The 27,694-nt window shown below is 41.1% G+C and overlaps 1 protein-coding gene across 2 annotated transcripts in view; it reads right to left on the bottom strand.

Annotated features, from left to right (window-relative positions):
- DDHD1 (DDHD domain containing 1) overlaps positions 1 to 27,694 on the bottom strand; it is a 60,651-nt gene that overhangs the window by 25,433 nt on the left and 7,524 nt on the right. Inside the window, exons 2-5 of one of the 2 annotated variants that reach the window (XM_079307823.1) lie at positions 21,109 to 21,282; positions 15,534 to 15,635; positions 8,742 to 8,870; positions 6,903 to 7,050 (exon numbers count right to left, since the gene is read on the bottom strand). In XM_079307823.1, coding sequence (XP_079163949.1) covers positions 6,903 to 7,050; positions 8,742 to 8,870; positions 15,534 to 15,635; positions 21,109 to 21,282 — 553 coding nt within the window. The remainder of the gene's footprint in view (positions 1 to 6,902; positions 7,051 to 8,741; positions 8,871 to 15,533; positions 15,636 to 21,108; positions 21,283 to 27,694) is intronic. The other variant, XM_079307824.1, reaches the window with a different exon arrangement.

Genomic DNA, 27,694 nt, shown 5'->3' with positions numbered 1-27,694 from the left:
AGAAGATGGGGGGGACATGGCCAGGAGAGCTGACCCAGACTTATTCCTTGATTTTTTCCATTATTATTGTCATTATTATTATTATTATTATTATTATTATTATTATTATTATTATTATTATTAGACTGTTCTCATCTCAACCCATGGGTTTTACCTTTCCCCAATTCTCCCCCCACAAAGCTTGACACCAGCAAAATGAATTCACAGTTCAACTGAGAAGGAAATTAGCCAAACAGCAAATTCAAACTGCTCAGCTTAAAAGCAGCAGAAGCACAGAAATATCTGTATGAACAAAACACAGAATTTTACACAGCAACAGCTACTTGAGGTGAAGGGAATGGTAAATAACCTGGTCCTATTAGAGCAGGAAAAAACATTTTTTATACATCAGTAGCAGCTGGAGATATTGTGGAGGAACAGCTATTAGATATGCCTAAATCTTTAAATACAAAAACTACAGAGATTTCTGCTGTCTGAAAGGGTCCAGTTCTTATTAAAGCTGTTCACAAACTGTCTCAAAGAGTTTTTTTAATATAAAAGTCAAATCAAGAAATGGGAGTTTGGAGAAAATAATGTGGCCAAATCTTTTGGGAAAAGTTTCAGATCTCCCTTCCTAAAAACTGTGCTGGCTTTGTGTTCTTATCCAGAACTTTGGAAATGTAAAACCTGGTTTTACTCAGATGTGGGCTCACCTCAGGGAAGGTGAGGTTATCCAGCTCTGGTCCTGCCTCCAGCAAAACCATCCTGAACTTGTAAAATCCCAGAAGGGTTTGGTTTGGGACAGACTTTAAAAATCATCCATGGGCAGGGACACCTTCAATAACCCCAGGGTGCTCCAACCCCAATATCCAGCCCAGTTTTGGACATTTCCAGGGATCCAGGGGCAGCCACAGCTGCTCTGGGAATTCCAGCCCAGCCAGAATTCCCAATTCCCACCCATCCCATCCCTCTGGCAGTGTCCCATTCCCTGTGTCCTGTCCCTCCATCCCTTGTCCCTGTCCCTCTCCAGCTCTCCTGGATCCCTTCAGGCTCTGAGCTTTCCCTGCTGGAATGATCCTGAACAAACAGAACCACTCAGCTCCATTAAAAACCCAAACCCCATCTCTCTACACATTCCTTCCTTAGTTTTCTCAAAACTCATCCTGGTCCCAGTGCATAAAAATCTGTTTCAGCCCATTTTTGTCACCTGTCACCCCGTGGGTGTCCCAGGCTGAGCTGCACTCACCCTCTCATTATCTGCCACAGCAAAGGCACATTGTTCCTCCAAACCAGGACACACACCCATCTCCTGCTCACAGGCATCACTGGAATTCCCACATCCCCCACTGATCAGAAATTCTGAAGAAAATTGGGTGCAATTTCCAAGCAATGCACACACAGACACATTGAACCTTCCAGCACACACACCTGCTTATCTCTGCTCCTATAAAGATGAGGTTATTTTTTTTTCTGCTTTCTTATTATTTTTTTTTCTTCTCAAAAATAAATTTCTTTCAAGAATTTTATTAGATGGCAAATCTCTCTACTCACTTGTTAAATTAACACCAACTGAAGTCATAAATCCTCATCTCAACAGGCAGAGAATTCACCTGATACAAATGCAGTACTGAAAATTGAAATACTGACTCCAGAGCAACATTATTTGAAGCTATGCATTGAAACAAAGAAACAACTCTAATTTATGATTTTTCTAAGAAAAATAAAAAAACCCCACTCATGCACAGATGCAATGCACACCTTAGAAAGAATTCTGACAGATTGCTATTTTCCATGCAAGAAGTAATGGCCTGAAAATTGGTACTTTGAGATTCACCACGAATAAAATGTGCCTGGCTGCCTTTCCCTGATTAAAATAATAAATAACAAACCCATATTTTCACAGATATACATCCTTGCTTAAACTGAATATATTCCAGAGATATGTTAACATATTTAGAATTATTACTGCAGGGTTTTTTACATCTCATTGTGTAGGATTTGCAAATACTCCATTAAAAATGGGGGAGTTGCAAACTGAGTTAGCTTCAGCTACATCCCATATTTTGCAGAATGATGCTGATGTTAACAAAGCAAAATGCCTGAAAGCTTGAAGAAACTATTCATTTTAATTTCAGGTTATCTTTGCAGACTCTCTTCAGTCAGATGATCCATGACAGAGAAAGAGGGAAGGGGCTTTAATTTAAGCCTTAAACGTGCCAGTTTTTTACTCTCAACTCTTGATCTCATAAAATCATTGAATCCCAGAATGGTTTGGGTTAAAAGGGACCTTAAAACTCATCCAGTGCCACCCCTGCCATGGGCAGGGACACCTTGCACTGTCCCAGGGTGCTCCAAATCCTGTCCAGCCCAGCCTTGGGCATTCCAGGGATGGGGAAGCCACCTGGGCAGCCTCTTCTTCAGTTCCATCCTCCCAGGGAGGAATTCCTTCCTAAAATTTCATCTAAACCTGCCCTTTGTGTCAGTTTAAAATCATAACCCTTTATCCCTGATGGTAAAAGAAAGGGCAATGGGATTCACTCCATCCTTTTGGGAGTCCCACTCCATCCTTTTGAAGAATAACAGGATTCTGCATGATCAGAGGAACTGAAGCTGCTTTGTTGTTGATCCTGGGAGATCCAGGTGCTCCAGACTCTCTTCCAGCACTGCTCTCCAAGGAAGGTTTGTCTTGCAGGCACTCCCTGTCCCCCTCTCCCAGCTCCCATATTCCTGATGGAATCCCACATGGAATCCCACATTTTTAGACCACCTGGAGTGATGCAGCTTCCAGCTGGGATGGTGTGGGCAGGGAAAGGGCACAAACAAGGGATGGGGGAGGCTGGGAATGGGAGCAGCCCTGGGAATACACCCAAATCCTGAACAGGCTGCTGCAGCTCCTGTCCAACACACAGCTTATTACTTACTTATTACCTTATTATATTTATTACCTAACACAACTTATGTGTTAGGTAACAAGCATACACCAAACAGGTTGTTCCAAAACCATTTCATGCCCTAACCATCACCTTTTACCTCTTGGCCTGAACTCCTCTTGCAAGACAGGCTCAAGTTGAAACCTGTAAGCCAATATTTACCAGTTGGGTGCTTAATTTGGAATTAGTACTTGCACCAAAGGATGAAAAACAAGCATCTCATATGTATTTAATGCAATACATGCATTTAAATGGAACATAAAGCTACCAAATACCTGAAGAGCAAAATTACAGGAAAGATTTTACAGGAAAATCTTCATTTGAGATTCCAGCAGCACACATTAATGCAGTGAAAAGCTTCAGAGAGGCTCTGCCCAGGCTTGCATATCAATGGAAGTGTACCAAAATAGCTATTCCAAAGTAATTATCCTAATGATAATCCACAATTAAAATGCTTTCTAATGGGACTTGCAATAAAAATGTAATTGGTGATTAGGCCAGGATGCTGGTGCTTGTGCAGGCAGCAATTCTTGTGCTGGGAGCAGCAGCACAGACAAATATGATTCTGGAATCCAAACAGGAGATCCAGACAGAGGCAGAGCCCAGCTTTAGGCTGAGAGCAGAAGTGACACAACACTGCAGCTGTTATGGAAAAACACAGGAGAGCTCCCCTCACCCCCAAGCACAGGAGATGATGAAATTGAGCTCAGACTAAAAGTCTGAGCCCTGCCTAAGGCAGGTGAAAGGTCTGACCTTCACCTGGGGCAGGTAAAACAACAGGAGCTTTGAAAAGGAGGGTGGGAACATGGATAAAAACATTCCCAGGTGTCCAGAGGGAGCAGCAAGATGATCAGAGGGAGGAAAGGATGGGAGAATTGGGAATGTTCAGCCTGGAGAAGAGAATAACATGGGGTGTTATGGGGTGGCATAAATGTGGCAGAACCTTCAGGAGAGCTGGAGAGGGACTGGGGACAAGGGATGGAGGGACAGGACACAGAGAATGGGACACTGGGATGGATGGGATATTGGGAATTGGGAATTCTGTGAGGGTGGGGATGCCCTGGCACAGGTGCCCAGATTTGCTGTGGCTGCCCCTGGATCCCTGGCAGTGCCCCAGGCCAGGCTGGATGGGGTTGGAGCAGCCTGGGACAGGGGAAGGTGTCCCTGCCAAAGGAATGAGAAGAGTTTAAGATCCAACCCAAACCATTCCAAGATTCTACATCATACTCAATATGTGTAACAACATCTCTCCCTCCCATTCACCCTCAAATCCAACAGAACCACAGATCACCTTCTGAAAAAATGAAAAAATACACTCCAAAGAATATGTGTGTACAGTAAAAACAAATCCCAAAGAGATTTATTTTAAACCTAACCCTCTGCCTTATCACAAACCAAGGAATCCAGAATTCTGCACCTGCTGGCAAATAAAACCTCCTCCAATTAAGTACATTCTGCCATAAAACCTTTGTTACAAAGGTATTCAAAGCCTTCTCCCTTGAACCCCCATCCCTGTGGTACCAACCCAGCTCAGAACATGTCACTCTGCTCATGCTGGGGAGCTGAATCCCTGCTCCAGCCTGGAGGAGGGGCTGTCTCTTCCCAGCCAGGCTCCCAGAGAATATCAGAGCTGACAGGAGCAGCTTGTTGCACCAGCTGCTGTGCTACATTTAGATAATAAATGTGTTTAACTACACAGAGAAAAAACAAAATTATGTCACACCCACCACAGACCTGCTCATCCAAGCATCCATAAATTCATCTTTTCCATTTACCCACTCACAGGACACCCTGCAACCACAGCACCCAGCCAGGCTAATGAGGAGATTGAGCTCCAGTGCTTAATGAAATTAGTGTGGATAATTTGGAATTTCCCTGGACAAGGGTTCTGTTTTCACCTCTGTAACCAGCAGGATCTGCCTAATGATGCAGCAGCATCTTCCCAAGGTGTTACCTGAGGACAGAATGTGTCAAATGAGATGTGGTGGGGTCCAGCTACAGGTTTCCTACTAAAAAATGTGCATTAAAATGCAAAAAAACCCAAAAAAACCCCACTGACATCTCTCATTAGTTTTGACTTCAAAGTATAAATGGTCAAAAATATTAATTTTCTTTTTCAAAAGGTACAACTGGTCTCTATTGGAAAAGCATGTAAAAATCCAGCCCAAAAACAACTAACCATACAAATATCATGGATGAAGGTGCTAACAGAAAGTGTGAGAGCCTGGCAGACATTCCTTCTGAAATCCCTCCCTGGAACATATGGGATGTTCATCAGTGGTAAGTATTAAGTTGTTATTTAAAAAAAAAAAAAAAAAAAAGGGGAATAGAAAAAAAAGAGATACTTCAATCTAAAATGATGTTTTAATTTGCACATTTTGTGCAGAATGGAGAATTTATGCCAATAATTAGCATTTTGAAAGGCTATGCAATGCTGTCTGGTATTTCTTGAGGATATGAGTGAGATTTACTGAAGCACATAAAGTCTTGTGTCCCTTTTTGACAAAATATTTTATATGCTGGGCTGACAATTAGAGCAAGACTTATGGAATGAACATCTCTGCACTGTGACCTGAGCTGAAGTCAATCCACCCATATAACCCCTGTATCTATGGAAAATGGAGGAGGCAGAAAGATAAAGCAGAAAAATTCAATGATTCCAAAGCTGAAGTTTTATTTCTAGTCACTGTTAAAACAGCAGCTTATACTGAGGATATTCACATTCCCAGTGTAACTCCATCCCACAAAAATTGAAGTTTTTTCATTCGTTTTGGTGACTAACTTTTTTCTCTCTGCTTTGGATTCACTGACCTGCAGTGACATTCTGGAGGCAAAGGGAGGGTGACAAAGCTCCAACCACAAAATCCCAGCTCTCCTCACAGGAACCACTGGGTTTGGCAGGGCTGATGGAACCTGGAGCTATTTGGGACACACCAACTGAACCATCCAGATCTGTCATTAACACCTTTTCTGCTAATGAAGGATTCTTCAATGCCACCTTGTCCCCCACACAGCTGCCATCAGGAATTTATAATATTTTTCTAAGACTCAAAAATCATCTTTTCAGGTGCACAAAATCACAGATTGCTTTGGGTTGGAAAGGAATTACAGATCATGAAGTTCCAACTCCTGGCATGAGTGAGGATGCCACTCACTAGGCCAATGAACCTTGAACACTCCCAGAATACTGGGAAACATCATTTCCAAACCACAAAAGACTTTCAGTGAAGAGATTTTGCAGCCTTTTGGCCACATTTTGCTTTTGAGCTAGGCTCTGTGCACAGCATGAGCAAAGCAACAGCTTCATTCCTGTCCTGTTGGGAATGACAACATTCCTGCATCTCCCCATTCCCCCTCTTGTACAGGATGCAATTTGTTTGCCCACTATCCCAATTCTGAGCTCTGAGAGATTCCAGTTTGATATTAACTTTCCCATTCCACTTAATCCAAAATGTTCTGCTCAGTTACATCCCAGTTGTTATGCACTTCATCCACCCAGGCACCACTTAGAAACAACATTCCTCTTGATTTTTACCAAATGAGAAATTTGGGTCAAAATTTCTCTCCCTGCTCAGCAAAGTCACCAACCACAGGAGCCAGAATTTCACACAGATTCCTTCAGGCTGGAAAAAAGATCTCTGAGGTGACAGAATCCAAGCTGTGCCCAATCCCCAGCCCAGAGCTCTGAGTGCCACATCCAGGAATTCCTTGGGCACCTCCAGGGATGGGCACTCCAATCCTTAAGAACCCTTTCCATGAAGAAATTCCTCCTGATGTCCAAGCTGAACCTCCCCTGCTGCAATTTGAGGCTGTGTCCTCTTGACCAGTTCCCCAAAAGTCACAAGTGCTGGTGAAAAAATCAGAATAAGCCTGTACATCCCAATTACCATAAAAAACAGTGCACCCACAGCACAAAGATTAATGACTCAGGAGAAGAGGAGGAAAACAGGAAAAGATTCAGGCCAAACCAAAGGCTCTGCTGACACAACTCACATGGCTGTGTTTTTGATGATCCTGCCTTGGTCCATTTTCTGCCCAATGCCATGCACAACAAACACAATGTGACTGGTCTGGGGTGGCTTGTCTTCTAATGTGGCTTCTTCTACATAACCTCTATGTAGCCTTGTGCCACTGCTTGAAGCTGCAGAAAGAACATTACCCACATCAGTGACATCCTGCCAAGTGCACTGCTCTATCTGCTGACACAAGCTTGGCTCTTCTCAGGCCAACACAGTGAAAATCAGATTATATAATACAGAACCACAAAATTAAAGGATTAGCACCTATTTTTAAACACAGGCACTTTTAAAACCCTGAAATATTTCAACAGCTAGGTGATATCAATATCCATTTCTACTGCAAAGGGAAATAATTTCAGGTATGTTTTGAAGAACAGCTCTTCAAAATGCAGTTTAACTGTGCACACACTTTTACAACACAAAACCAACTCAATCAATGAAATTCCTTCTTAATCCCAAAGCATGGATCATGGAAATGACCACATAAGTGATTAAGTCTAATCACTTTATTCATCCCAATTAAGAGAGCTGGTTGAAAGCCTTTAAAATGTATCATTTTGATAGGGATAACTTGTTTTGAGCTGATCTAATCTAGAATTTCCCCCCTTGTTCTCCAGCTCTGTGGCCAAACTCAGAACCATTTCCCAAGGTTGATGTGGGTGTTTTCTCCCTGCTGTGCTGACAAAGCCATGGGCACAATGTGCCTCCATCCCCCTCTAGTGACATCCAGGGGACCACACCAGCCACAAGTGCTGGCCCCAAAAACTAGAACTAACAACTTATTTTGGTTTTAAAGAGGAATAAAACACCCCAAACCCTCTAAGGACATTTTTTACCCAAGACAGGTTTTGATATTTCTCCCCCACAAATCAATTTAGGACAGATCTTATTATTTATTACACATTATCCAACTGGTGTTCTGGCTAAATTACTTCATTGAAGCACTCAATTATATTATTTTTTTTTTTTAGGAAACATTAATTAAGTCCTGGCGGGGTAAGAGGGCATTAATTACAGGGCAGAGGGATGCAGATTCAAGTCAGACCTAGGACTTGACCTTGACTCTTCAAAGAACAAACCAGATGTGCAGGTTCTTGTTCTGTTCACAGGACAAATTCCCATTTTCTAGGCTGGCAATAATCTGCTTTTTCTTGCTTTTCACCCTCTCTTCCAACCATCTCAGCTTTGCTGCTTTTCTGACTGGCAGTTTTGAGCTTAAAGGAGCCTGAATTCCTACTGGAAATAATTCCTGTCTAAATGCCCTTTCCTGTCAGTTCATACTTCTGCCTCATGAACAGAAAAAGAAAAGCTGGATGGAGGTGGGGAGAGGGAAGGTATGGTCATGTATTTTAAGGAATGCATCCCAATATGCAAATACTCAGCAGTAAAATTAAAGTTGAAAAATACTGTAATTATTTAAAAAAATATTAAAAGTAATACTGCAAGTATTCCTGTAATACTTGTATTATTACAGGAATAATTCTAATTTTACAGCAGCTTCTGGATTCTGCCACTGCAGTATTTTCTTGTATTTATTATGCAGTGCTAACTGCTGCATCCAAACCCATCAAAATATGGAATAAAATTAAGATATAAAAAATCAAATATGCAATGGAAATAAAATAAAATTTAAAAATAATCACATCTAGTTATGATTATTTACACAAACTAAGAACTCTGAATACTCCTATAATGTAAAAAATGCAATGGCCAATAGTGAGTTGCTCACATTAAAACCTGCAATACCCTTTTAGAGTTAAAGCAACAAACTTCAAATTGCATTTAACTCTTTAGCAAGTCTGGGAAGGATTACCTTTGGAAAACCCCAATTTTTGAGTAACAGTCCTTGCAATTTTGGATGTGGTGGCATCACTGTACAGATACACTTCATCCACACTGTGCCAGTCCACGTGGTTACGGCTCAGCTTGAGGCTGTGAATAGCTGCAGCAAAAAGGAACAACACTGAATTTAGCTGGGGAAAAGAGGAGGGAAAAAAACCTTCTTTAAACAGAGACAGAAAGAGTGAAGGGTGATTTACACACAGGTTAAAAGATAAAGGTGCATTATGCCTAAATTTGTGTTATTTCTTACCTTGAGGAATTTTTACAGCTGGGTTTAATCTGAGCAGGACAAGCAGCAGTTTGAAGATCACCTCCCATCCTCGTTTTGGGGTGGGAAGTAGCCAAAATATTCCCTTAAATGGGGCAGGGTAATGGATCCTGCAATGCTAGAGGTGGGTGTGATGGGCAGGTGGCTGCTCCAGGTATTTCCATCACTAAAAAAAGTGGAATTTCAGCCCTCCCTCCCATGAGAGCTCTGCTCTAACACACAGACTCTCCTTTGCTAGAAGGCTCTGCTGCAATTCTTCCCTCTCAGGAATATCTCAGAGCTGGAAATGCAGCTCAATGAGCCTCTGAATGAGCAATTTCTGGCACAGAACAGAATTTAGCTCTTTCAAAAGCCACTAAGAGCTCCAGTGGTTGGGGTTTTTTTGTTTTTTTTTTCTGTGTGCTGATTGTGTTTTTCCAGATTTGGAACTGATTGAGCTCAGGGCTCGACCTCATGACACACAGCCTGACTGTGAGGATTAAACAACAGGCACATTGTGCTGCACATCAAAATCATCTTGGGCTTGGAGCTTGCAGGAGGCAAGCTGAGTTACAGCAATTTGGATTTCACCAAAATTCACTGCTGAGGTCTTGTTAAATGTGGGGTGCTCAGCAGTTGGAGAGGTGACAACACCAATAGCTAAAGAAATGTGATTTAACTATCCCTGCTCTTGCTGGAAAGTCCAAAGTAATGGAAAACACCCAGAGAAGCTGTTCTGGGGTTGTTTTTTCCACAGCAGGCAGAGCTCTAACCTGTCTCCTCCTTGAATCACCCAAATGAATTTTTTATACTGTTCTGAAAACATTCTGAGAAAGCCTGAGCCATCACAATTTCCAATTTTAACTTTGCTGCAGCACAAACCAGCTCAGCCAGATGTTGAGACCTTTCTCCTGCAATAATTTTTTGTTCTTTTGCCAAAGCAGACAGACTTGACACAGACTGATGAAAAACTAAACAAAATCCTTAAGGAACACAGGGATTAGAGGATTAGCCTTTGTGTTGTGGTAAACAACTGATTCACCAAAATAACTGGAATTACATCATTGTTTTACACTGACAGAGCAAGAAGAGGAAAGAAACAAGCCTGACTTTGAAAAGCAGAAATGGTCTGCCCAGGAGGTCAACAAGAAATCCAAGAAAGGTCTTCAAGAACTTCAAGAAATTTTGCATTCTGCAAAATCCCTCTCAGAGTATGATCCTGGGGAAGCTGGCACAGGAGGGAGGGAAGAGAGTTTGATGCCTTTGGAGGGTGTTGTGTTCAACATCCAAAAAAAAAAGAAGAGGAAGAGATGTGGTTGAATCTCTATTACCACTCCAAAAGCAGCAGTTTGTGGAGGAGTGATCCTCAAATTCCTTCTGGAATGGAGTTCAGCCTCTCTGTTGGAAGGAACATAAAGGAACAAGCAGCTTCTTCCTACTCTGCTTTAATTATTCCCATTTGAGAAGAACAAATTCCTCATTTTTAGGCTGTTCTTCCTGAACGTGGACATTGAAGGAATATCATCAACCACAAGATGGGTGTTGGAACCCAGAAATCTGGGAATTTTGAGCTTTCTGACACTGACCTCCTGGAGAACACTGTTTGGAGTGACCTTAGAGAAGCTTCCAAATTTGAGTGATGGAGTTAAAACCACAGGTGTGTGGTTAAATAGAAGTGTGTGAGCTCACATGGTGAAGGGTTTGGAATTTGAAGATTTTATGATATAGTAATAGATATGGGACAAGATGGGGGATTTGGGGTGTTGTTTCCTTTCTGTCTCCCTTCTTCTTCATGATTTCAGGTTGCAATTAGTGCTGCATTGTGGGTCATGGGAGTTTGGTTATTGGGTCAAAAGCAAAAATAATAAAAGTGTTAATTCTCTACTGGACTGTTTAGCTTTAAAATACCTTGTAACTGGCTAAGTTGATCTCCATTTTGCTCACTTCTAGCTGGTAGCTGCAAGTGTTGCAGAACTCTCTATACTTTGGATAAGATTTAATAAAGAACCAAGCCCAAACATGAGAAACTTGTCTCCTTCATGTTTTTAATCCTGACTCTGAGCGAAGACAGAAGAAAATGAAGACAAGATTAAGTGGTGCAGTTACCCCATTTACAGATGTGGAAACACCAAAGTACTTCAAAGTTCAGCAGTGGCAAGTGTGAGGTCCTGCAGCTGGGTCAGGGCAATCCCAAGCAGAAATTCAGGCTGGAGAGGGAACAGATTGAGAGCAGCCCAAGGAGAAGATGAACACAACCCAGCCAGGTGTGTCTGCAGCCCAAATGTGACCCAGGCTGCATCCAAAGAAATGTCACCTGCACAGAGCTGGGAATGCTCAGTCTGGAGAAGAAAAGGCTCCAGGGAGAGCTCAGAGCCCCTTGAAGAGCCTAAAGGGATCCAGGAGAGCTGGAGAGGGACTGGGGACAAGGGATGGAGGGACAGACACAGGGAATGGCTTTTAACTGGAAAAGGGAAGATTTGGGTTGGATATTGGGATGGAATTCTCTGTGAGGGTGGGGAGCCCCTGGCAAAGGTGCCCAGAGCAGCTGTGGCTGCCCCTGGATCCCTGGGAATGTCCAAGGCCAGGCTGGAGCATCCTGGGACAGTGGAAGGTGTCCCTGCCATGTCCCTCCCAACCCAAATAATTCTGGGATTCTAGGGACTATTCAGCACTATTTCTCTGCATGTTTAGCAACGCTTTCACAAGTGTTAAAAACTGGGTCCACTGATAACAAAACAGCACATGAAAGTGGCAGTGGCCTTCAGCAGGACCAAACCTGTCCCTTGACTGCACAGTAACTACTCTGAGCTGTGCCATTAATGCACAGACTGAATTCCAGCTCAGATCAATTACAGCCCTTGGACTGTGAACTCATCCTTTCTATACAGAAACAGAACAAAAAGCAACTTCATGTGCTGGTCCTTGCCTCACAGTTTTTCTTTAGCCACAAAATATCAGGAGTTTTTTAGGTAAGTGGCAGGATGCAGAAGAGGCACATGGACAATGCTTCCCAGAGAATCCACCAATTTGCCAGTGAGGTAATAAATTTTGCAATTTTAATTGACATATTTACATTTCCTTTAGATTCTATCAGTAAATTTTGCTTTCCAACACACTCCCTGCTTTGCTTTGGAGCTTTTTTTGCCTTTTTTTTTTTTTTTTTACCCAAGATTCCTGTTTTCACTTTGTAATTTCTATAAACACCATGATGTCTGTTCAACCTCAAACCCTGGATGTGATGTCCACAAACCTTTTGCCTCTATGGGGTTTGGAGCAACCTGGGCTAGGGGGAGGTGGCAGGAGTCAGGAATCAGATGGGCTTTAAGGGCCCTTCCAATATAAACATTTCTGGGATTTGATTCTGTGATTATTGACAGTAAAGAGATTATTAAAATGCTTGAGAGTTTAACCAAAAGCAGCTTTTGCTGCTGACAGCCCCAGGGGGTGTTAATAGTGAGACAGGGAACACAAAAATGTGCCTTTGGGGAGGATTTGACAGCAGTTTGAAAAGAAACATCCTAAAAAAAAAAAAGTAAATAAAAGGAAACCATTCAAACTGTGCTTTGCAGGGATGGGATATCACAGACTGACACTCCTGGTTTGAAACTGCACCTGAGGAAGGGAAAGTGATGTTACCTGAGGATGAGAACAGGACTGACATTCTGTCTGTGTGAGTGTCCTGTGAGCCTCCTGCCTGCTCCAGAGGGGTCACTCTGACAGCTCTGGGTGTCCCAGGGTGCCAGAGCCACCAGGATGTGGCACAGAGCCACCAGAGCATGTCCCAGCCTGGCTGAGAGAGCCCAGGCACAAATCCAGCTGAGGCTCAAGGGAATCTCTTCTTGCTCATCCCTCTGCATCCTCCAGCAGCACAAATTCCACACCTGAGGGGTCTCTCCAGGGATCCAGGCTGGGATCCTGCTGAGCTTCACTGAGATCTGTCTCCCATAAATCTCCCTCTGGACCAGACTCCTCATGGATTTATTTCCATGTTGGCACTGAGAGCATCCCCACTGACAGGTGATTCCCCAGATGCAGAAAACCTCTGTGCACTTTTCTGGTGTGGAAAAGCCTCTGGGGAAACCTTCCAGTGGATTCCCAGGACTTGGAGAGGGCTTGGAAAAAAGGGGGAACAACATTTTACACGGGGAGATAGAGATAGGACAAAAGGGAAGGGTTTTAAACTAAAGAAAGAGAGATTTAGATTAGATGTAAAGAAGAAATTCCTTATTGAAACTGTCCCTGGATCCCTGGAAGTGCCCAAGGCCAGGTTGGAGATTGGGGCTGGAACACCCTGGGATGGTGGAAGTGTCCCTGCCCATGGCAGGGGTGGAATGGGATGGGATTTAAAGGTCCCACCCAAGCCCTTCTAGGATTTTAGTTTGGCCAAGTCTTTGGAGATGAGGCCAAATTTTGGGTTCTTTTATGGCCAGAACTTAGAAATGAAACATTTTTCAGGAATGCCAACCAAGACAGCTACAGAGTGAGCATAAGGAAAGCTCAGCCCTGCTGGAGATGGAAGATGGGATAAAGAAAGGATTTATTTAAGCTGAAGAAATCAATGGTTGCTATCACAAAAATCTCCAGATTCACCAAGATAGATGAACACTGAGGGAAAAAACCCCCTTAAAAAATTGAAATACGAAAAATTAACCATAAAGCATGGAACAGAGCTTGCAGAACCTGGTCTCCATTTGACTTTTGACTCATTTTGAGTGCAAAAAATGGAGAATAACAGGAACAGAAACCCTGAGCTGTGTTTGTGCTCATGGCAAGGAACTTGTGCAGAATCCAGGGATGTGCACATGGGAACATCCTCAACACCTCCTGGGGCCAAGTGCTCACAATTAAACTCCTTTTTAAACTAAATACTTCTTTACTTGATGCTTTCATCCACCTGCCAGGACCAAAGCATGGGGTGGATCTTTTCTCCCCACAGTTTGACAGTGCTCAAGTCAAAAATAAAAAAAAACACCAAACTTTGAAGTGCTCAGGGCTGGCACTGTCTCCAAGGACAAAGGCACTGCCATTCCAGTCAGGATAAAGAACCAGAGGAATGATATAGACTGTCTCAAAACCTCTCCTGCCTTTTTTCTTTTTTTTTTTTTTCCTAAAGAGTTTTAAATTAATCTGTCTTGCAAGCAGCAGGTGCCACACAAAATCCTGAAAAAATCCTGACACGTGGTACATGGAGCTGAGAGCATATTTGGCTGCTGTTGTTCCCTCTGAAATGACTCTCAGCTTCTGGTACATAAATTTATGGATTTAAAAACCTTTTCTTACTTTTTTTTTTTTTTAAGAGTCATTAAAAAGGGTATTGCTCTTAATAAAAATGTCACACATTACTGTCATTTTCACCACCTCTCAATTCATCAGTGTCACTGATGATTTGTCACACAGCCACCTAATTTTTTTTTTTAAATTCAAGCACATTTATTATTACAACTGAACATGATCTGAGGGGGAAAAAAAAAAAAGCACAGCATAATTTCAAAATTTCAGTTTACAAAAGAAAAGGCAGAAGTCCTTTCTTACACTGATTCACCTTTAACAGACTTGAGTTCCTTGAGTGAGAAGAGGCAGGAAAAAGTTTATTACAAAACATTCTGAATTCAGGCATTTTCCATTTGGATCCAACCACATAAAAAAATAATTCAAGGAAATCAAAAGGCAAACATTTATGCATGTCAAAATAAATTCTCAGAGCTCACAACATCCCCAGGAGCTACAAGAATACAAAGTGTGACAAGAAGAACTCTGAACCTACCATGTGTATTTACATTTTAAATTAATTTTACATTACATTACATTTTAAATTAAAGGCTTCAGGAGCTCCACAATAACTGCAGCCAGTGAAAGTTTAATCACTCCTGGGCAGAGAGAACTTTGGAGCCTTCTGCAATCATTAATGTAAGATCTCCCCCCACTTTCTGAAATAAATTTGCTCCACATCAGCTGCTGCAAAGGTCAAGGTTGTTTTCTGCAGCCTTTAGCTATATTCCATACAATCCCATTCCAGGGACTCATTTCATCCCAAAGCTGCAGCAAAAATGAATTATGACATAAAATTAAAGATTGTGTTATCCAAAAGAAAGCAGCAAACAAAACATTATCTGGCAGAAACCCTCAGTTCCTTCTCTGGCAGAATTAATCTCATACCAGGCCTGCTGCAATCCTAAAAAAAGTCACTTTTATTTTATTGAAAAAGCCAAACCACACACACAAAAAGAGTGCAAAAAACAAATGTTTGCAGTTTTCATCAGTCCCAAAGAATTCTAGCAAGAATTACTGTGTGACACTACAAGCATCTACTTTTCTCTAGGACTCACAACACTTCTACTTTTCCTCTAAGCTTTAAGATGCTTTATCCTTCCCCTTGCAAGGAAATGCCATGGATACAGCTCAAAAAACTGAAGCATTTAAAATCTAACATTTAACTGAGACAAACAAACTAGAATTTAAAGCTTCCTAACCCAGGAGCACTACAAAAAATAAAAAAGAAATCTCCAATTACTGTACCTTGGGAATGCTTTCTCTTAAGACATGCAGCATCTGATTTCTCCTTATATCCTCTCCATTTGAACAAAGAAGGGAGGGAGAAGGGAGGGAGGTAGTAGAGAACTAAAAGTAAAAACACTGAGCTTCAAAGTAAAATTTTTAAAAGGGGTGTCATTTTTTTTTTTTCATTAGCATCACCATTTTTAGGAAAAAAAAAAAATAGTCACATTTTCTAGAAAGAACTAAAATGTATATATTTAAAAAAACCCCAAAAAACCAAACTGATTTTCTAGCAGAAGTGTCAGGTCCCAAACTCAGTTTCTTCACTCTTTGTAACCAGTTATGACATCACAACAGAGCCTTTATCATCAGAAAGAGGCTGCTTAATTTAGATTTGGTAATTTCAATATATTTCTTTTTTGTTGTGAGCTAGAATTAGGAGTAAAAGTAAGGCAGGTTCAAAACTTAAAGGGTGTAAAGAAAAAAAAATTATTATAATATAAAGAAATAATAAATTTAGAATAAATTTTTAAATTTTTTTTACTTTTTAATAATAATATATAGAAATATTTTAGCTAGTTATTAATTTAAATAAAGTTTTTTGGTTTAGTTTAGGGAGAGGAGTTTTATTTTGTTAGGCTATAGGGAATTTTTTACAAGAACACGGGAATGTTTTATAAGGACAAAAAATCAGTTTTGTCATGGATTTATTTTCTATGAACTTTTTTTATCTTTACAGCTTTTATTAAAAACTGTGCTTATGGGTCATGTGAAACTCATGGGGTATTTAACTTTAAGAATGAACTGTTTAAAAGTAAAAGTTTTTAATTAAAACCAGTACCATTGCCCTGTTCTGCAAGACTCCAGGACTCCCTGACCCAGCAAAGTGAGTGACATTCCACATTTGTGGAAAAAGCTGCCACAGTTATCCCAGCTATAAATAAAATATATTTATTGTTGCACATCACTTCTCTGGGGGGAAGGAAAATCAGGCTCAGAGTTACAGCACTTGGGATTCCATGGAATAATTTAATCCACAATATTTTACTGGCTGTGGGAATGCAACTGTCTTAAGCTGCAGTACAGGATGTGGCCAGCAATATATAATACATAATATATAATATATAATACAGTAGTCAGAAATGTGCATTCTGTCCCATCTGCTGAACTGGGTGGGCAGTGCCCCTGATCTCCTGGCACACATTCTCTGCTCATGGGCCATCTTTAAACCAGCTGGGCAATCATCTTTATCTTCCCACAGCCCATCCTCCCTCCAGCAGATATCTCCTGTTCATGGCCACTGAGTCCCAGGGCATGGCTGATAAAATTCCATCATCCCACTGGGAGATGCTCCAGCCAGGGCAGGAGCCAAGCCTTTCCTACCCAGAGAAAAACTGACATTTGGACACCAAGGCACCTTCTTTCCACTGGATTCCAGAGGAAAACCAGAGCCTTGCACATCATCCCTGGAGCTTCAGAGGAAACTGCCCCTTCTCCAGGAGCACTGCTCCAGCTGAGCCACATCTGCCCCTGCAGGAGGATGCAGCACCATGGAATGGGACTGTGCCACCACCCTGACTGACTGACTGTGCCAGCTTGGATTCTGACTCTGCCAGGGCTGGGATTGTTCTGTGTAATACTGCATTGCTAGTTTAATTGTCCTTGTAAAGAACTGTTATTCCTAATTCCCCTATCTTTGCCTAAAAGCCCCTTAATTTCAAAATTATTATAATTTGGAGGAAAAGAGTTTACATCCTCCATTTACAAAAAAGAAAAGCTTCTGTCTTTATTAGCAAACACCTGTCCTTCAAACCAGGACAGCAACCCACAGGAACAATGAGCACAGGGAACTTCAAAAAAGTAGGAAAATAAAAAAGTTGTTTCTCATGGTGAGGGTGGTAAAATACTGAACAGGCTGCCCAGAGAGGTTGTGGAGTCTGTTGTTGGAGATATTAAAAATCCCACAGGGAACATCCTGAGCAACCTGCTCTCATCAGATCTGTGGCTCTGAGCAGGGGGGTTGGGTTTGAGCATCCCCAGAGATCCCTCCTGACCTGCACAGTTCTATGAGCAGGACTTTTCCATCTGCAGGTTAACTTAACTGTGCCAAAAAAATCTATATGAGCTTTTTATACAGTGAGAAAATACTATTTGAGAGCTAAGACAAAAACAAATCATCTACTTTTCCAAATGCAATTTTTAGAGGTTTTGTGGCCTTGACCACACACTGAAATTCAGCAAGAAAAAATCCAATAAAGTTCTGCTGTTTCAAAATCAATGACTGAAATATTAAATCTAACTGACAGGATTTTTTTTTTTTCTGTATTTCTATCATGGAATCACAGACTTGATCACAGAATATTTTCTGGCAGAGGGACTGCTGGGGTTCATCTGTTCCAATCCTCTTCACAGATCAGGATCAACTTTAAAGTCAGATCCAGTTTCAGGCTTGAATCAGGTTGCTTGGGTGATTTCCAGCTGAATTCTGAGCATCTTTCTGTGCAAACACAAAGCACTGTACCTGTTCCTACCTTCCTATCACATCAAGTTTTCAGCTTCACTTCATCATCACTAAATGAATACTCCTGAAAAAGATCATGGAGCAATGGATGACATGAACTGAACTGGTTTTGTTTTATCTTCCAGGATGTTTTATCAGCCTGGATATGTCAGAACTCTCTGGATAATGTTGCTCCTTTGATGGGCTACTTCAGATAGGTCTGAACTCACTGTCTGCCTAAGTATGAAGAAAAGGCAATTTCCAAATGTTCTGTCATTATGTAAATTTTCAGCTCATTCACTGCTACATGGGTGTCCCTCTCCAGCTCTCCTGGAGCCCAATTAGGTCCTGGCAGGGGCTCTGAGCTCTCCCTGGATCCTTCTCCTCTCCAGGTGAGCACCCCCAGCTCTCCCAGCCTGGCTCCACAGCTGGACACAGAATTCCAGGGGGGTCTCACCAGAGCAGAGGGAGAGAATCCCCTCCCTTGAGCTGCTGGCCAAGCTCCTTTTGATCATAAAGTGCCCAATTTCTGCATCCTGCCATTATAAAAATAATTTATCTGATGCACTGAAGGGGGTCAGGCACCAAGAGGAGCCACTGGCATCAGGCACCAGAAACCAAGGCACAAAATTAAATACTTTGTAAGGATGAAAATCAAAATGCAACTACAGTTTGCTCAGCAAAGGAGTGATCTTCAGGCTGCCCCATGGAATTTGGGGGAAATAATTCTCTGCAATCTTTATATTCCCTTCTGCATTTAAAGCTTTTTGTGCTCCCAAAAAACACCACACATCAGCACGGGCATGATGGTATTTGCAGGCTGCAGGTTGGGAAGCCTTTTCCTGAATAATTCTGCACTTCCAGAGGAAGGTTTGCTTGGATTATGAGTTTAATAATGGGCCATTTATCCCTCCTATCACCACCAAAAACCCTGGATGAAGTTTTTTCTTTCCTTGTTAGCACGCTGCAATCCAGGAGCAGAATTAATAAATTTAATCACTGCAGTAATTCTGAGTACAAAGGGACTGTTACAGCAGTTTGTATTAATTTTGCTCAGGAATCAGAGGTTGTGGCCAGTTTTTCATCCCTCACATAGCACTGGGAACAGTCACTATACTTCCCAATATTTATTTACAGATTTATCTCAACTTTCACTGACCATAAATAACAGGAACCTGTAAATCTCAATGGTACCAAAAACTGGATGCAATTACAACAAATTGGAGCATTTAAGAAATTTATAAACTGAATTCTGCTGATTATGTCTACTTCACCAGCAATAAAGCAAGTTGCAGAGCTTCTTCCAGTGCCACTGCAGATGGTAACTGTGGGTGCCACAGGATCCAAAAGGAGGAAAATCAGAATGAAAAAAAACCACTTTTCACATACTGACAGCTGCAATTGCCCTGCAACTTTCCTGTTACTACCAAAAAAACCTGTTGAAACCTACTGGTGATTTGACATATATTCCATTGAAGTGATGCCATACATAGCTTGGGGTTTTGGTTTGGTTTTTTGTTTGTTGTGGGGTTATTTGTTTGTTTTGGTTTCTGGTTGGTTGTTGTTTGGGTTTTTTTTTTTTTTATTTTTTCTTTTTTAATTTTGGTTTTAGAAAAGGCACTGGGCACCTGAATTTGGAGTTTCTTTTTCTGCTCTTTTACATTTTATAACTATCAGTGATCATATCTTTCTCATCACTCTCCCCAGTTCATCCAACATCAAATTTGAAAATTTCTGTTCCATAGTCCAGACTTTACCTGAAAAAAACCCAACCCTGATCTCTCTTATTTACTCTACAAGGAGAGTCCAAGTACCACTGAAGCCATCCTTCCTTCCTTCAAAAATTAAACTATCAAAGGCTGGGAGCACTCAGGAACCACAAATATTTGCTTTCCATGTAAAAAAAAAAAAAAAAAAAAAAAAAAAAGTATATATACATATATATAAAACCCTGCCACTAACAACCCTGAGTTTTTGTGCCTGGGACAATAAATCAGAAATGCAGGTGAAAGTGCTTTCCAGAAGGATGTTTGTACAGGCACAGTGCTGTGGCTCAGCACCTTTTTCACAGAATTGTTGAAGCAGAAAACTGTTCTGCAGCCTTGGCCAGGTGAAAAGATCTTTTAAAGCAGCATGAATAAGAAAAAAAAAAAAAAAATCATAAAGTCCTCACTAGTTTGAAAGTGGAGTTAGAAACTCTCTGTAAGAATTACAGAATTACCCTGAGTGTTGCTGTGCTTCCAATTTATTAACAAGGTTTTACTTGTGTAGTTGTGCAGCTCACACCAAAGAACTCATGGCCAAAACACAGCCATTCCTACACTTTGCACAAAGCTGCACTTCAAAATTAAAGTTTCTTTGTAAAGAATAACACACCCAAATCCCTACTAAAATACCTTGAGGACCTTCTGTACTTGCAGCTTGTGGTTTGTAGATTGTTCAAGTGACAGCCAAAATTGGGAAGGGCAAAAATACTGAATTTTTGCTGTGCAATACCTGCTCTGAGCAATCAATTCAGCTGTGTACATTAAATAATTGACCAATAATTTCAAAAATCTGTTTTTACAAAGATTCCATGCAGCAGAGGAAGGTTTCCAGTAACACTACCTGAACCTCCTCAGCCTGCTCATTAAAATGTAAGAACTTCTCCAACAGGATGAATGCCCAAGATTTACTGCAGCTGAAAACTAATAAATCCAGCCTGAATAAAAATGGGAAATGGAATGTGATTTGTAAAAATGAACCCACTCCCTGTAGGGCAGAATTAGGGATGCTGGCCAGGGAACTATCAGCCAGTTTGCCTTTGGACACTGACTCCTCTTGTCCCACCAAGAGATTTTAGTTTGAAGTGAGATTTCAAACTCAATTAAAAGACATCAAACACAATGGGACCAAGATATTTCTCCATGACTCTAATTTTTACAGCATTCCCCAAAAACCTGCTGCAGCAGGGAAACCTCCACTGGAAAATGAGACAACAAACTGATGCTCCCCACTTTACACAATGAAAAAAACAACACAGATCACATTCTTAATTAGGAAAAGCAGACCTCAAGTGTCTAAAAAAATATATTATAGTGATCTGAACAATCTTACCCTCCTTCCCATCAACAGGTTTGGATATTTCCATATCAAAGCTCTCCTGCAGCTGCTGGCCTTTGAAGCGGTTGAGATGCTCCTGCTCTATTAAGTTACTTTCCTCCTCCTCCAGAGGTTGCCAAGTCCCATCAATAAACCACTGTCCACGCATTACAGGGATCTTTTCTGTTTCTAAAAAAAACAAACACAAAAAACAGGAGTTTTTAATGCAACAAATCACAGGCTGAGAGCAGCAAATGGAGTGTAATCTGTGAATTTGAGCTAACCGGGTCGGATTTTCCAATTGTGTTGAGGATGTGAGAGATGGGACAGAAAAAGTGAATCCTAGAATTGTTTGGGTTGGAAGAGATCTTAAAATATTTTAAAATTCCATCCTCCTGTCATGGGCAGGGACACCTTCCACTGTCCCAAGCCTGTCCAACCTGCCCTTGGACACTCCCAGGGCATTTCCAACAATCCAAATTACACATCAAATAGCATATTTAAATGATATTTAAAAATGCAAGTTTGTTTTTTTTTTTAATGCAAATCAATGTTTTACTAAGGGCTGGTTTTGGTTACTGTTCTCATTTCAGTTCTCCAAATGAGAAAAGTGGGGGCTCAGTTTGTGGTGCACGTGGCAAAAGAGACATCTCTTTAAAAAAAAATATAACTTGGTGCTTATTTCACATGAAACTGTGCTTAATTGTTGCCCACACTAACTACAGGGAGCAAAAATTCCCCTCTTATACCCATTCCTGCAACAAGCTGGGACAAAGACATTCATTGTGACTCAGCTTTGAAATTCTCCTCCTACATCTGGAAAATCAAGGAGAAATATAATGTGTGCCCACAAGGCTCAAAGATCCCAAATCCAAGTTTTCATGGGATTAACACAGATTTGGGTCTGCTGAGAGCACAGAGCAGTGGGACCAGTGACCTCCAGTGCACACTGGGAGTGTGTGCACATAAATACAAAAAATATATAAAATATGTATATATATAAATACATAAATAAATATATATATATATCCTCTGTGTGTGTTTTATACTGACCACAAAGATTTAGTTCTACAAAGTAAGTAAGAATTCAACCACAAAAAGAAAAGGCTTAAAAAAAAATAAAAAAAAAGGAGATGGAAGGGGGAAAATAGGTTTCACTGCTCCAAGATCTGTTCTGACCTGGAGGATGGAAAAAAAGCTGGTAAGGACAAACTGGAGAGGAGACAATAGATGCAAACACTCCGAAAAATGAAATTCAGGTGGAAATTAAACAGAAACAACAGATTTCAGAGTTACAGAGCACAGGAGGGAACTCTTTGATCTGTCACCAGAGCTGGGTGAGGTGACCTAGCCATGGGTTTTCAGTTTGGTCCCAATTCTCTGTGAGCACAAGCAGTGGCTCAGATCACAAAAACTCCTGGTTCTGTGCTGCCCTCCACTACAGACACACCACCAGTGCTTGCTGTGCCCAAAAATCATTTCCACACCAACTGCTGGCAGGTGAGAATGTGACAGAGAATTGCAAACACCTCCACAATTTACTTAGAACCTCTAAACTACTCTGAGTTTTTCATCTCTCAGACCACAGAATGTACAAACCACAAAAATGAAAGGAAAATCACCTCGAAATAATTTCCCCATGGGGCAAGTAACACTCCAAAGGTTCCAAAGCCAATTTTGAAACCTTTGCTGTAAGAGATTTACAGGAAAAGTGTTTCCACAGCCAATCAGCTCTCACCTTTGTGAGAGGAGGGCACACAGGTGGGTGATGGCACCTTGACACTGGCACTGCCACAGCTGGCAAGGAAAGGTGAACAGCAGGAAAACTCAATGAAGCAGATAATCAGGAGCTCAGATTCCTGCTGCACTCTCCTCACTTGACCCTCCCTGAGCTCACCTGAGTGGGAATCCTGCAGAACAGCCCCTCTGTGCACACCTGGAAGGACAACATCCCAAAAGAGCAGCTCAGAGCATCTTTGGCTCCCTCATCCCAGTCCCCACTGCCTTAGGGTGCAATGCAGGATGTAACCAGGAGTTTGCATTTCATCCCTGTATTGATAGAACCAGGTGGGGCAGTGACCCTTATCTCCAGGGGAGATATCTCCTGTTAATGGGCCATCTTTAAACCAGCTGGGCAATCATCTTTATCTTCCCACAGCCCATCCTCCCTCCAGGAGATATCTCCTGTTCATGGCCACTGAGTCCCAGGGCATGGCTGATAAAATTCCATCATCCCACTGGGAGATGCTCCAGCCAGGGCAGGAGCCAAGCCTTTCCTACCCAGAGAAAAACTGACATTTGGGACACCAAGGCACCTTCTTTCCACTGGATTCCAGAGGAAAACCAGAGCCTTGCACATCATCCCTGGAGCTTCAGAGGAAACTGCCCCTTCTCCAGGAGCACTGCTCCAGCTGAGCTACATCTGCCCCTGCAGGAGGATGCAATCACCATTAATTAAACTTCTACCCTACCAACACCCTGACCAACAGGTTGCATTCTGACTCTGCCAGTGTTTTGTTTACTTTATATTACTGTATTTCTATTTTAATTTTCCTAGTACAGAACTGTTATTCCTAATTACCATCTCTTTGCCTGAGATTTCCTTAATTTCAAAATTATTCTAATTTGGAGGGAGGGGGTTTACACTGCCCATTTCAAGAGAGGCTCCTGTTTTCCTTTCAAACCAAGGCACCCACAGATCCCAGTTTCTTCCCCAGGCACTGGACATGCTGGTTCACCCCTCCCCAAAGCTCCTCCAACCCCTGGGGGAAGCACAGCTCAGCTCGTGTGACCAAAACACAGAAGTAGTGCAAGACCCAGTTGTGCCATTCAGCTGCTGTTTGCCCTCCTAAAATAGCTGTTCCAGGTAGGAGCCAGTTGTTGTGTTGCTGAATTCCTGATGCTCTGGGTGTTCATGATCCATCAGCTTGAATAAGGAGGTTGGAGTGCTCCAAGAGCAGGGAACTTGTTTAGTGGAAATTAATTCCCGAAAACATCAGAAAAAAACCAAAGTTCTGAGTGGCAGAAGTCACAGAAAATGTGATATTTCATGAAAATTTAGATTAACTTTGGAGTCTACATCCCATCAATGGAGGGTGAAAGGTGAAAATTCAGTTTTCATGAACTGAGAGTTAACCACAGCAGCTTCCTTCCTTAACCCCTGCAGCATTCCCAGACATTTTACACCTGCCAGAAATCCACATTTTTCAGCCCATCCAGTGCACACAGATCCAGTCAGGCTGCCCTCCCAAACAAAGCCCTGCCTGCAGGAAGAAATGTGAGGGGAGATAAAGGCTCCCATTGTGGCTGCAGCAATGCCAGGGCTATGTCAGATGTTAATCCTCACTGAGAAAATCTGGGAGCAATTGCTTAATTCTTGACTAAACAGTCTGATGAGGCTCCATTCACTGAATCCAGAGATGTTTTTTATAATAACAATATATAATTATTATAACAATAATATAAAAATAATTATATAATAATATATAATAATCATCTTTATATGAATACTATTTTGTACTCCAACAAGTGAATACAACACGCCCCCTTTTCAGTTTTGAAGGGCTTCAATTTTTTCACATGGGAATTTCCACCTACAGATTCCCAAAATTCTAATCATCAAGTATTAAAATAAACATTTTCAGGCTCTTTTTGCCTGAGAGAAACTTCTATTAGAGTGGTTCCTTACAAGAGCAGTCTATAGCACTCAACAGCAGCTCTCAAACATAACTTAAGCCCTTCCCAGAAAGGTTCAGCCAGGAAAAACTGTTTGAAAAAGAAAAAATTTAACATAAAATCTCTACAAAACAGTTGAGTTTGGGAATAAATTAATTTATCTGGCTCTATAAAGAGTGTTCATACACAAATAGAAATTATTTTCAGATCCAAAGACAATTAAGGAGGTTTGAAAAACCTGAGTGAGGTAATCCTGGTTTCCAGCTCCGTGGGATTTTGGGGGGGACAAAGGAATTGCCTTTTTTACCCCCCATTCCCTCCTTTAAACAGTTGCACATTCTCAGAATAGCCAAACCAGCTTGAACCACAAACTCCTTTTATTTCCCATCACAAACTGGGGGGCAGGTCTGAACACTGAGCTACAGAGAAACCTCAAGAAAAAATCACCTGGAAGGAAGAAGAAGCCAGAAAATGACATTTCCTGCCATCAGCAGCAGGGTTTGGCTCTCAGCAAACTGAACACTGCCCTGCAGAACCCAGATAACCAAATCTGTGATCACAGCACATTAAAAAAAATAACATTTCCTGTGGAGCCAAGCTGGGGGTGCTCACCTGGAGAAGAAAAGATCCAGGGAGAGCTCAGAGCTCCTGGCAGAGCCTAAAGGAGCTCCAGGAAAGCTGGAGAGGGACTGGGGACAAGGGATGGAGGGACAGGACACAGGGAATGGCTTTAAACTTTAAAAGAAGGGAGATTAAGAGGGAATATAAAGGAGAAATTCTCATCTGTGAGAGTGGTGAGGGATTGAGATGGAATTCCCAGATTTGCTGTGGCTGCCCCAAATCCCTGGGAGTGTCCAAGGCCAGGCTGGAAATTGGGGTTGGAGCAACCTGGGATAGTGGAAGGTGTGGAACAAAATGATCTTTAAGGTCCCTTCCAACCCAAACCATCCCATGACTCTCTGGCCACCTCCAATCTATAACAAACAAATCCCAAAGGTCACCAGCTCCAAAAACAAGGGACACTTGAGTTCCTGAAGACAGGGAAGTGCACCAGTGGTAATTCCATGGAATACTCTGCATGGGGTGGGGAAATGATTTCCCACAAGAGATTTTTCAGTAAAATCTATCAAAGATTGGGAAAGAGGTTCCTAAGCACAATTCTTCTGCTTAATCCTGCACAGGGGCTGCCAATAAAAACTCCCATCTTTAATCCAGAAGACTTGATGACAGTAAAGAACATTTAAAAGTGATGAACCAGAATGGCCATTTCAGCACCCAATTTCACCAATTTTTTAGCATTCACTTATCTACCTTCAGTAAATTCATTAATGTCCTGCATACTCAGATATTTCACGAAGCTTAAACTAAATTCTTTCAGTTACTTTTGTTTTATGAAAGAGTTAAAGACACTGGAATTACACCATGTTGTAATTTAATTTATTTTTTGTCACACAGAATTCCAAATCTGTAACATGAAGTGTTATTTATCCTTATTTCTGCAATCTCAATCCCTAGGAAAGGATTTTCCTTGATTTCTTTCCTACCTTAAGTCCACGTCATTATAATCTGCAGCTGGCTTCAGACTGAAAGATATCAACATATTTGACTGGTTATATACTTCTATGGTCTATTTATAAAAGAATTACTAAATAAATCTGAATAGTGGAGATTAAAAGTAGATGAAAACCACTTAGTTTTAATTAGTCACACGTATTTTGCCATTTTAGAGGAAATCAGTTTAAGAGATTTAGTCTGCAACAAAGGATTTATTTTTGCACAAATGGGTCTTTTTTCCTCCCCTGAAAATCCAAAGAATAAAAGAATACAAGTGCTGTAATTAATGGTGTGATAAGAACATGAATGATTTGCATTATGATAATCACCAAAACCCTCTGAATAACAAGAATTATGTTAAGATAAAAACTGTATATAACATATAAATTATTGCATGTGTGTGTAGTGTATGTGCATAATCCAACTACTCCTTCCTCACAAAGATCTTTAAAACTTATTGGAACAAGTTATAATTTTATATATATATCTAATATATATTGGAATAAATATAATCTAATATAAATTGGAATTAAAAAACTGGCTAATCCATCACAACAAAGTCCTAACTGAGCAGAATTTGCCTTAATTTCCCTTCTAACACATCAATTCCATCATTCATTTCCTGCCACCACACTGTAGGACAGGGCACAGCCTTAAATTTCAATTTTGCACAGCTCAAACAACCTTTTTTCACCTGCCTTGATTCAGGACCATGAAACTGTGACAAAACTGGGATAATACAGAAAAAAGAACTGCACTGGCCAAGTCCAGGCACTCCTGGCACTCTGCAGCCATCAATCCCAAGACACTTATGATGATTTACCCACAAATGAGATCTAAAAGGTTAATAGAATATTCAGAGGCTCAGAAATTTAAATTAAAGCTGGTGCTTTGCTCAAATTGATAATTCCCAGCTCTCCAAGCCCAAAGCCAAGAAATTAGTCAAGAAACAGGTCAAGATGCTCTTTAGTAATTTCAGATTCCTGCTTTTTTTGGTGTTGTAACATTTCCTTAAATTTGATTTCCTTCTTACTACAGTAGCAAACAATTTGCAGCATGTGAGAATAATATCTGCACAAGCTAAAGGCAACTTGGAGGCTACAAATGTGACATGTAAAACTGAAAGTTAGTTAAATAATGAAGTGCTTATACATTTACCAAGGACCTGAAACACTTTCAGAAATGGGGCACTCACACTCATCTGGGCAAACTGTGGCAGTGCCCATCTATATAAATATGAATAAATAAATATATAAAAATATATTCCAGAATAACAAAGGTGCTTTTAGAGAATAATAATAAAAAATTGTTATCCATTCCTATTATATCAAGCCTAGAATCATGTTCTGGGAACATCAGGAACTTTAGTGAC

The sequence above is a fragment of the Erithacus rubecula genome, assembly GCF_903797595.1.
Source record: "Erithacus rubecula genome assembly, chromosome: 6".
Taxonomy (NCBI): Eukaryota; Metazoa; Chordata; class Aves; order Passeriformes; family Muscicapidae; genus Erithacus; species Erithacus rubecula.
Note: the sequence above shows the minus strand (reverse complement) of the source record. Positions and strands in the feature narration are given on the sequence as shown.